This window comes from Pristis pectinata, chromosome 29 (genome assembly GCF_009764475.1).
Source record: "Pristis pectinata isolate sPriPec2 chromosome 29, sPriPec2.1.pri, whole genome shotgun sequence".
In the NCBI taxonomy this organism is placed as follows: Eukaryota; Metazoa; Chordata; class Chondrichthyes; order Rhinopristiformes; family Pristidae; genus Pristis; species Pristis pectinata.
Window position 1 is genome coordinate 5,112,258 of NC_067433.1, and position 12,224 is coordinate 5,124,481.

Consider the following 12,224-nt stretch of genomic DNA (forward strand, 5'->3'; position numbering starts at 1 on the left):
ATCAATTACATGTTCATCTTAATGGCACTCCTTCCCCAGGAGTTCAAGATCTGAGCATGTAACCCAGACTGGCATTTCAGTAAAGTATTGAGATGTGGCTTTGTGGGAAATGTCTAATTGCAGCCAGATCTTGAGCTCTGTATCCATTATTTTTCATTTAAGATGTTTAAGATCCCACAGTGAACTTGGATCTTCCAAAGATCTTTTGACAATATACTTTACCAATGAGGTAATTTAAGTCCAGTCAGCCATTGCGGTATTTATAACATTTAGGATTTGCACACAAGAAACTGCCACAATCACAGTGATTCTGAATTTGTTTTAGTGGTGGTAACTGGGGCACAGCACTCTATTAGCATAGTTTAAGTATAGAATGCATTCCAATGTCTCTTCTAACATTCCTCCATGAAATTTGATTACTTGATAAGTTTGTAGGATGTGGACATGCTTATCTATGTAACAGCAATAATGTCTAAATGGTCTACTAGTTGTCTTGCTTTGTGTCATAAAGATATGACTGAGGTAATATCAGTGCCGCACAAAGCTCACCTGGACAAATGCCAAACCATCTCATTGGGCAATGCACTACTGGCCATTGTGTCTCATTCCACTGTAAACCCATGGACTAACCTAAACTCTGCTCAAGTCCCATTCACCCATTACCTCCGTGCTTGTTCCTGGTTGTAAAATTGACATTATGCAATCTCCGCAATTCAATTTTTATGCAGAAGCTTGTCCCTACTCAGTCTCTTAATTTCCTGCAATCATAAAATCCAACACTGTGTATGTTGTCTTTTTTTTTACATTCCTCACTTTAGGCAGTGGTACAATGGTGCATAAATGGGTGGGAATAGCTACTGGAGTTGACAGACTAAGCTGGCCAAGTCCAGAAGGACACCAGGTTGGAGTTGTGGCAGGTAGTGAACAAACATCATCAGCTCTAAACTTACTTGACCTTGTCTTTGTAGGATTAATTGATGCTGGTGTGCCTGTCCACTCAGTCAGTGACAAAAGTGACCACCATGGTGCAGAGATGGGGTCCTGACTTTGCAGCAAGGACGCACTTATTATGTGGCACTAATATAACTGTGCTAGATGGAGTCAAAACAAATCTATCAGATCAAAATTGTGCATTTGTGATTCACTGTGGACCATCAGCAGCAGAAACATACACTACTACCACAGTCTGTAACCTTGTAGCCTGGCATATTCCTCACTTGACTATTACTGTCAAGGTAGGAGATTAACCATAGTTCAGTGAAGAGTGCAGAAGGGCATTTTGGGAGCAGCATCAGGCATACCCTTTTAAAAACAAAAAGAGCCGCTACCATAGAGAAGTTGCAGCACAGGACAGTACATACTAGGCAGCAGAACCAGCATGCAATAGACAGTTAAGCTATCTACAACCAGCAGACGAGGTTAAAGCTCTTCATGTGGAATCCACCCTTCAGTCAAATTGATTCACTGCTTTGTAATGTTGTGTCTTTTCTGGATGCAGCTAAGGCTCTAGAACCAGTCAACATGCCTGCTGTAGTACTAAAGGCTTGTGCTCCAGAAATAGCTGCATCTCCAGCCAAGCTGTTCCAGTTCAGTCACAACACTAGCATCCACCCAGCCACGTGGAAAATTTTTCAAATAGAGTCCATTTACAGAAACACAGTCCAATCTGGCTTATCTGCTCTCCACTCTCTTATCCACTCTTATCTTATCCACTCTCAATCTTTAGCAGTGTTGGAAGATGTTGTCAGTGCTATAAAGCAGCACGTGTGATGACAACATGTGCCCCAGTTTTGATTTGGCTCCAGACCTCAACACAGCCTTGATCCTTGAAATGGAGAACTGAATTCCAGAAGTGAGATGAGAGCCACTGACTGCCCTTGGCATCAAGGCAGCATTTAACCAGACTGAGCCCTGATGAAACTGAAGTCAATGGGTACCAAGGGGAAAATACTCCAATAGTTGGAATTATTCCTTGCACAGAAAAAATATTGTGGTAAGCTGATCATTCCAGCAGCAACTGCAAGAGTTCCTCAGGGCATTGTTGTAAAACCAACTGTCTTTAACTGATTCATTAAAGTCCTACCTTTCATCATAGAGTCAGAAGTGGGATTATTGATTCCATCACTTTTACTTTCATTTGCAATTCCTTAGCAAACTCGAAAACCTTGCCTGTGTGCAGCAAGACCTACATAACATTCAGGCATAAAATGACAAGTAACATTCAAGTGCCAGACAATAACCATCTCCAGTGGCAGAATCTTGCCACCTGCCCGACATGTTCACTGGCATTACCTCATTGTAGCAGAACAGAGGTTGTGTTCCCTGGTGCTGATGACTTTCCTAACACTCACATTTCCATAATTTGCAATGCACGTTTCAGGAGCAGGATGTGCTTCCCCATTTGCCTAAACTCCAACCACACCTGAAGTTTGACAAGGAAACCTTAACTGGCACCCCATTCACCAACTTTAATGTTAATCATTCCACCACTAGGTGGTTGCAGTATGTGTCATTGATAAATGCATTGTAGTTGCCGAAACTATGCTGACAAACTCCCAAAACCGTGAGCTCTAGTACCAAGAAGGGCAAAGGTAGCAGTCACATGGGAACCTTGCCACTTGCAGATCCTCCTCCAAACTGCATGCCAGCCCCTGAGTCAGAAGTCAGTGGTCTTCATTATCATTGTTCTGAGTCTCAGAACTCCCTATACTACAGCTTTGTGGGAGTAAATACCCTGCAACATGAATATGTGTATTGGGGAGTGGAGCAGAACATCTTGTCCCTCAACTCTACTCCACCATTTAATATCATCACAGCTGGTTATGACCTTATCTCCCTGTGCCTTTCCAGGATAATCCTTCATCCCCTTATTTATCAAGTATCTATCTTTGCCTGAAAAGTAGTCAAAGTCTCTGCTACCACTGTCTATGAAAGAGTTCTGAAGACTCAAGAACCTTGGTGGGGGGGAAGGAGAGAAGGAGGAGTTCAGTGTAATAAATGAGCAACCCTTTATTTTAAACAGTGACCCCCCTGTCCTGGATTCTCCCACAAGAGGAAATGTCCTCTCCGCATCCACACTGTCAAAATCCTTGTGAACTTGCAGGTTTCAATTGTCCCCACTCACCTTTTCTAAATTCTACCTGATCAAACCTTTCTTCATTAGACAACCCATCTGTTCCAGCTAAAACATTAACATCCTTCAGATAAAAAGACCAGTCATAGTACACACCGCTTCCGATAGGGTCCTGCTGTTGCAGAACCCCCTACTTTTGTATTTATTTTCGTAGCAATTAACAATGCTTCATCTGGCCACCAGCCTTCTGCGAAATGTGCACTAGGACACCTGGATCCCTCTGCATCTTTGCACTCTGCAATCTACCATTTTTCCTGCCAAAATGGTCAATTTCACATTTTCCCACATTATATTCTTATTTCCCAGAACTTTGCCCACTCAGTTAACCTATCTATATCACTTTGCAGCCTCCTTGTGTCTTCTTCACAACCTACTTTCCTACTTCATGTCTTCAATAAATGTTGAACCCAGCACCAATCCTTGTGGCAATACCCATTGTAACATCTTGCCAAACTGGAAAAGACCCATTTATGGCCACTCCCTGTTTCCTGCTAGTTTGCCAGTTTTTCTATTTATGCCAATATTACCTTCTATACCAAGAGCTTTTGTTTTTTTTTGTGGTAACCTTTGATGCATCCCTTCATCAGTTCAATAAAATGGCAACATCACCTCCTTAAGGGCAATTAAAAATGGGCCATAAGCAATACCCACATCCTGAAAATTTTAATAAACTTTCTCCTCCAGTGGTGTTTTGTCTTCAGCTGTCATGGCTGTAAGCTCTGGAATTCCTTCCCTAACTTAGTGTCTCTTTTCTCTTCTGCCTCTTTGAATCCAGCTTTTATTCATCCGTCCTGTAACATGCTTTGCTACGTATAAAAATGTTGTTGAATGGCCTGGATCTGCATTGTATATTCTAGATCAAAATTGCAGCCAATGTGTGAATCTTAAATAACCTTTGGTTACAATGTTGGCTTTGTTGCTCTGCATGTCATGGGTTTTGAATGAACTAATTTTACTCTACTGAAGGTCAACAGAATGAAGGGCATTTAATGGAGCTTTTTGGAATGTTGATCTGTGTACTAGTTGAGCTAGGTGCTAGATCTAACCTGCGTTTCTTCAAAAATGGAGTTGTTCCTTAAAATGTGTACAAAAGGATACTATAAAAGTACAAAACTGGGGATTAATTAATTGGATTTTTTTGGCGTTGAAGGTTGCTGGGAGCTAAGTGGCAGTGGAAGATTAGCTGAGAATTCTATTAGGTGAGAGCTGAGCAGAAGTTGAACAGCCAGCAAAGCAATACATTCTGGGGATTGACGTATCTCCGTTTATAGGTTCATACAGGTTATCTGAAATTGCCTTCCAGCACAAAGTTTTAATCGTTAAATGGCACGGCCTCTGTTCTTGAAGTGCATGTGAAGGCGACTAGCAAGGAGGAAATATTGATACTCTCCTGTTTTCTTTTCCTTAAAGTTTGCCTTTGTTCAAAAGCCAACCTTTGATCCTTGCAAACTTTGGTCCAACTCCAACATCTGTGTCAATCTTACCCAGATTTGTTTGACGCACCTCAGTCATATTATTAACCATTGCCACAGTCGCAAAGCAGCATTTACAGTTACTAAAGGCATCGTCCATCCATGTCTCCTTGATTTTCTCAACCTGGCTTCAGTCTTTGACCAAGTTCACCATCCTTTTCTCAATGCCTTCATTGTCAACTAAGTGGTTGTGAACCAACTTGCCTAGTTGAATTCTTACCTATCAGTTGTGCCAGAGAATCATGTCCAATAGTTTCTCTTTTTATCCAGAGGCTCAAGATTTAGGAGGGGAGGAAAGTAGAAAAGGAGCAGGAGGTCCAAGATGGGGAACAAAGTTACTTATAGAAGTTAAAAAAAAAAGTGGTGTGAGGTATAACTGGTGCCAGATGCTTCCGGTTGTCAGGGCCAGTGTTTGACATCACAGGTCAGCAGGACAGTGATTGGTGAGTATTTCTTCCTGGTCTCTTCTGATATTATTGTAGCCAAGAAGTATAGCAGGTTAAAATAATTAAATCCATCTCATCTAATTAATTAATTGGGACAGGAATGGCTGAGCTGGTAATGCTTTGTAGTTGCAACACGTGGGAACAGGTGGACCCCATTGTGTTCACAGTGATCACAGTTGAGTACTCAAGGGACTTTGGCTTGGGGTGATGAGCTGGAGTCCGAGCTTCAGACACTGTCGCACATTGGGATAGGTAAAGTTACCTGGACAGTGTGTTCCAAAAGGCAGTCACATCCCTTGGGTTAACTTCCCCATATTTAGTCAGTTGTCAGGAATTGGAGAGGTGCAAATGTAAATGAGACAAGTAGAGGGATCCAGAGTGTAGTACTGGAGGAGCCTCATCTTTTATCCTTGCCTGACAGGGAAGAGGTTCTTGCGCCCTGTTTGGGCCAGGGTGCCATCTGTCCATAGCACAAGAGGTCATTCAAGTGGGAGGAGAACAGAGTAATGTAGTAGTCATAGGGGATAGCATTGTTAGGGGCAAAAACTGTCCTGAAGCTGTGTTGCCTGCCTGGTGACAGGGTTGAGGACATCTCTTCTGGACTGCAGAAGAGCCTGGAGTGGGAAGGGGAGGGATCCAGTTGTTGTGCTCCATGCAGGCACTAATGATCTTGGCAGGACTAGGAAAGAGGTTCTGCTGAGGGACTGTGAGCAGCTTGGGGCAAAATTGAAAAGCAGAGCCACTATGGCGGTGATCTCCCAATTATTTCCAGAGCCACATACAATAGGCAGAGGGTAAATAAGATTTGAGAAATAAACACAAGGCTCAAAGATAAGAGTGGGCGAAATGGGTTGTGATTCATGGGGCACTGGCACTAATACTGGGAAAGGAGGAAACTGTGATATTGGAATAGACTTCATTTGAACTGTGCTGGGACAAGTATCCTGGCGAATTGCATAAACGGTTGTAGAAAAGGTTTCTAGTTATTTAGAGGTGGGGAAGGTTCCAAAGAAAAAAAGAAACGAGTAGTAGAACAAGATTTGGGAAGGGAGGGGTTGTGGAGAGAATGAAAATCAAAGCATGATGGGAAGAAGCAGAAAATATAAGCAAAGTGTACAGCAGAAAAGTTTTCAAAAATTCAAAGCTTAAAGTTCTTTATCTGAATGTACATAGCATCTGTAACAGGGTAGACGAGTTGGTGGCGAAAATATAATATGATTGTGATCTAATAACCGTATCAGAGACATGGTTATAGGATGACTGGAATCTCAATAATTCAGGTTGTACAAGATTCCAAAAGAATAGACAAAAGGGGAAAGGAGGTGGAGTAGCTTTGTTCATCCCCCTTGACACTCACCTACTTTTATCGCTGCACCACAGAAAGCATCCTATCTGGATGCATCACGGCTTGGTACGGCAACTGCTCTGCCGAGGACCGCAAGAAACTGCAGAGAGTTGTGGACACAGCCCAGCGCGTCACGGACACCAGCCACCCCTCCTTGGACTCTGTCTTTACCTCTCACTGCCTTGGTGAAGCAGCCAGCATAATCAAAGACCCCACCCACCCAGGACATTCTCTCTCCTCTCCTCTCCCATCAGGCAGAAGATACAGGAGCCTGAGGGCACACACCACCAGGCTCAAGGACAGCTTCTATCCCACTGTGATAAGACTATTGAACAGTTCCCTTATACGATGAGATGGACTCTGACCTCACAATCTACCTTGTTGAGACCTTGCATCTTATTGTCTACCTGCACTGCACTTCCTCTGTAGCTGTGACACTTTACTCTGTACTGTTATCGTTTTTACCCTGTACTACCTCAATGCACTCTGTACTAACTCAATTTAACTGCACTGTGTAATGAATTGATCTGTACGATCGGTATGCAAGACAGGTTTTTCATTGTACCTCGGTACGTGACAATAATATACCAATACCAAAGAAAGAATCAACGCAATGCTGAGTAGTGAAATGAATGCAGTGGATAGTGATGTAGAATCAATTTGGGTGGAAATAACGAAAAGCAGGGGAAAGAAGATGTGGGTGGAGTAGTCTGCCAGCTCCCATGGTGTTGCTCCTTGATAGGGCACAGCTAAGGCATGTAAGAGTGAAACTGAAATGATCATGGGTGGTGATTTTAATTTGTGTATTGATTGGACTAATCAAACTGGCAAGGGTACCAGAAAAGTGAAATTTGCATGGTGTCAGGGATAATTTCTTAGAGCGGTTTGTTACAGAACCTATCCACAAACAGGCTATTTAAGAATTGGTTATGTGTAATGTGGTATGATTAATAAAAGCTGTTGTGGTTAAGGATTCCCAGTGATTGTAATGTGGTAAAATCCAGATACAGTTTAGTTATGAACCTGCGTCTTTGCTCTCAATGTCCTCAACTCAAATAAGGGCAATTAAAATGGTTTGACATTGTTTTGTCTGGAGTGGACTGGGTGACTTGACTAAGGCATAGGTCAGTGGATGAGTAGTGGCAGATAATTAAACTGTAACACTCAGCAGAAATTTATTCTAACTGGAAAGAGGGCTCCCAGAAGAAAGTTGAACCACCCATGGTTAACAAAGGAGGTCAAAGGAAATGCTAAATTAAAGACTAGATCAAACAAAGTGGCAAAGGCTAGTGGTGGACCAGAGGAATGGGAATTTTACAGGAACCAGCAGTGAGAGACTTCAGAAGTTAATAAGGAAGGAGAAAATTGAGTGGAAACTGGCAAGTAATGTGACCCCAAGGGAGGAGGACAAAAAGTGGGGAACTATAGACCTAATAGGTTAACAAATGTTGGAAAGATGCTGGAGTCTATAATCAAAGAAGAAATAGCTGGTCATTTAGAGAAGTTTAATGTATTCAAACCATGGTGACATAGTTTTATGAAAGGCAAATCATGTTTAACAAATTTGCTGGAGTTCTTTGAGGATGTAAAAGCAGAGTCAGTAAAGGGGAAGCTAGAGATGAAATGCATTTTGAACTTTCAGAAGGCATTTGACAAGGTGCCGTACAAAAGGCTGCTGCACAAGGTTAGAGCTAATGGTATTAGGGCAAGTTTTAGCATACAGTGAAGATCAATTGTTGCGAGGAAGACTGTGGGCAAAAACTCGGCAAATGGAGTTTAATGTGGGAGAGTGCAAGGCCACGCACTCTGGCAAGAGGAATCAAAAGGCAGAGGATTATCTGAACGGAGAGAGATTTCTGATGTGTGAAGTAGAGGCAGATCTAGGTGTTCCTGTGCACAAATCACAGAAGGTTTGATAGGAAAATGCAGGAAGTAGTTTGGAAGACAAATAGCTTATTGGCCTTTATTGCAAGAGGTTTGCAGTTTAGAAATGGAGAAGAATTGTTATCATTGCATGGTGTGCTGGTGAGGCTACACTGCCAAAGGGGACAGTTTTAGTCCCCTTTCTTAGGAAAGGATATAGTAACATTAGTGGCAGTCCAGCAGAAATTCACTGATTCCTGGGAAAAGAGGATTGTCCTATCACCAGCAGCTACAGAAATTGCATCTACATTCCCTGGAGTTCAGAAAATAAGGAGTGATCTTATAGAAACATGTAAGATCTGGAGGGGAAATGTCAGAATAGATGTCAAGATGTTTCCACCACTGGGAGAATCTCAAACAAAGGGATGTAGATACAAGATTAAGGGTGTTCATTTAAAACTGAGGTGTATAGGAACTTCTCACAGAGGGTGGTGGGTCTCTGGTATTCTCTTCCCCGGAGGGTTATGGAGACTGGATCACTGGGGGTATTCAAAGTGTGGGTAGACATTTTTGAAAGATCAGGGAATTGAGTTGTGGGGAACTGGCACAGAAGAGATGAGACCTGGGGCTGATCAGCCATGATCATATTGTACGGAAGGGCAGGCTCAAGGGCCTTCTCTAGCTCTTCTTGTGCTCTAATGGACAAATGGAGGTTTTTCCTAAGAGTATTAGCATTTTGTAAAACCATGGACTAATAAGGATAAATGAAAGAGAACAATAGAGCAGCAAAACAATTGAGTAAATTAGAGGATTTCAAAATAATGAAAAGGTACAGGAAAATTGGTTTATAAAAATATATTTAACATGAATAGGAGATTTAAATTGTACTTGTTTGCAGTGCAGTTCAATGATACCCCAGTACATTTCAGAGCAAGAAGAACCACTTCTGTGTCTAGACCAATTTTCCCATACCTTTTTCATTATTTTGATATCCTCTAATTTACTTAATTGGTGGAGTATATTTAACAGTTCAATAGATTTCTGAAGCATCTACTTCTCAACAAAACATTTTTTAATCTTTGTCACATCCAGTGGTTATTTCTCAATGCTTTACTACTATTGCTCAATGACCTTAGACGTTCTGAAAATGAATTGCACCAGGATTATAATTTTATTTTTAACGATTAACAAATTGAACTTAAGCCATTCTGGAAACTCTTTGTGTAAGCTTTTGGTTGCATACTTCCCATGTTACAGGAGTGACTAGATTTCAGAGCAATACAAGAAGTAACAATGACTATGGTATTGTTAACAATTTAACCCTGTGCTGTATGATAGTTTGTTGGGCTGCCTAGGTACTTTGTAAAGTCAGTGTTGAGAATATGTGATGGCTTCCTCCAATGTTGTCAAAATGTTATATTAGTTATAGGTCATGAGATAACACGCTGCACAATGTAAACCTGTTGCTGCTGGGTGGAAAACTTTGATTTTGTTCGCTTTGTGAGTCAAAATGCCACACATACTAACGTATGGGGAAGACTATGCCTTCAGGGAGGAGAAGTTTACTCCTTTGCTTCAGCTCACTCCCCAAGTCCTTGGCCTATAACCAGACAACCAACTAAGAGTGTTAAGAATAAGTGACTGTTTCCTCCAATGCTGCCCAGATATTTCATAGTCAACCCAGCCCTAGTGCAGTGCGTAAATGTGCATTTTCTAGTAGAAGGCATGGATTCCTGGTCAGACGATCCTGACCGAGGAGGCATTTCCTCTCAGTTGATGAACCATTTGGCAAGGGTTCACACCTGTTCTGGCTGAGGTCCATTAACTCTGCACAAGTTGGAAAACTTCAGGGTGAGTTTGGCTTTGTACGGATTTTACAGCAAGCTTCTTCTGGTAAAGGGAATTCAGTGTTGAGGGAAGGTCAATAAAGCAGTCAGTGCAAGTGGGTTTGATGCAAGCTGATGTGCTTGTTTGTTAACTTGCATGAATGGTCACCCCTTGCAAATTGTATTTTTATAAATAATGTCTTCCCAATTCTTTTCCCCTTCATATGCTCTACTGTTGACATCTGCGTGCAACCCTACTTAACTAATCTTGCCCTCACTTGTTTCCCTCCTCTTCTGCAACCACCACCACCCCCCCAAACATTATGGAGCTTCCTTTCTTTTAAACCATTCTCGGTGGTTCCCCCAGCATTACTGAGCACTTGCTATCTGCAATCTATTTCATCTCTCCTGTTTTGGAGGCAGCTTCTATGTCTCATTTTTGGCATGTGCTGAATTCAATATGCAATCGCCTTAACTTCAGCAATTGCTTTACAAAATACTAGTGTCAAAGCTGCTTTATTAACTAGATCATTGCAAGATATTTTTTTAAAGCCTGCAGATTATGCCCTGATCTTGTTTCATCTGCTTATCCCTCATATTTCTGTAGTAAATACTGCAGCATATGATGGAAGGATAAATGGGCAACTTTTTGCAGTGTATTAGCTGTCGTTGAGGTTGACAGGGAGATGCTGCTGTCAGGCAGGAGGTACAGGAGCCTGAAGACTCGCACCTCAAGGTTCAACAGCAGCTTCTTCCCATCAAGTTCTTGAAATGACCTGAAAAACCCTAACACTATCTCGGACCATATTTCTTTTTTCTCTCTCTCTCTCTCAACTTGCATTAATGTTGTTATGATTATTTTGTTGTATAATTTATGTTAAATTATGTTTTTCATATTTGTAATGTACTGTGCTGCTGCAAAAAGAAAATTTTCGTGACATTTAAATCCTGGATATGTATACCTATGACAATAAACTTGAATTGAGATGGGGTTTGCTAATAGCCTCTTGTGAGGCTACCATCTTCCATCGGCTTCATCACAAAGGTTAAACTGGAGCTAGTAAGAGCTACAGCACTTGTGGTTTATATTTTTTTTACTGGTAATGTAGGTATTTTTCTCAAGTTTTACTGTTTAAAACTCGGGATTTCTTCCTTCCGAATTTTTAGAGCCACCGTGTTCTTATTTTTGTTTCCTTAGTCTTGGGATGTATTTTTTCGAAATGCTAACACAGGAGCAGCACCGGGCACTGCTTACCAAAGTCCTCCTCCACTGGGTGCAAGTCTGACTTCCTTATCTCAAGCCCAGTCCATGATAAACGTGGACAAGTTAGTGGAGGATCACCTGGCGGTACAGTCACTCATCAGAGCCTATCAGGTAATCAGCTGAGCATAAATTAAAGTGATTCTTTTCTATGTTGTTAATATCTCCATCAGAAGTATTCTTTTATTGTAAATTTTTTGGGCATTCTGTGTTCATTTGCCATATGCATACAAGTAATTCATATCTAATGAATGCTTATAGCGTTAGATTATGATTTTTAAACAAGCTTGTGATCTTTTCAGTAGAACTTTGCACCTTGAGTCCAGACCTGAGCCAGGCTTTGTAAGTGCATTATATGAATTTATGGGCAACCAGTCTCATCTCGCTTAATGGCTGTGTTTCCCAAGTAATGGGCTAGAAATATTCTCTTGCTGTGAGAATCATATATAATATTCACCTTGTTTTGCCTCTGCTCTCTGGCCTGTGTGACTACAAAGAACCTTGAATTCCACTAATGTCCACATAAGCTTCCTTTGCAGCAGGAATTGCTGAATAACGGCCAAAGCTGACGTTTATTCGCCATCTAACTTGGCCCAGGAACATGGGGTCCAATTGTGTAGTCTGAAGTGTGATAAAATTGGTAAAGCTAAGAGTTTGAGCCTAGATTAGATCTGAGTATAATCTTAATGGCCCTTCCATGCGGACCTTTTGCTTTTACTATGTTAGAAATTAAGTTGCCGTAAGCCTCAAAGCTTAAAATTCCATTGGGAAGAGAAAATGTATTGTCGTACTCTAATACATCAACACACGGGCTATCATATTTTACAATGTTCTGTTGCATGCTGACAATTTTGGAGCCCTCCCTATCAAGCTTCTAA

General features: G+C 41.5%; 1 protein-coding gene across 7 annotated transcripts in view; it reads left to right on the top strand.

The window, feature by feature from the left end:
• Positions 1 to 12,224, top strand: part of LOC127584275 (2-oxoglutarate dehydrogenase complex component E1) — an 83,957-nt gene that overhangs the window by 20,118 nt on the left and 51,615 nt on the right. For all 7 annotated transcript variants that reach the window (XM_052040937.1, XM_052040932.1, XM_052040938.1 and 4 more), the window contains exon 3: positions 11,284 to 11,460. In XM_052040937.1, coding sequence (XP_051896897.1) covers positions 11,284 to 11,460 — 177 coding nt within the window. The remainder of the gene's footprint in view (positions 1 to 11,283; positions 11,461 to 12,224) is intronic.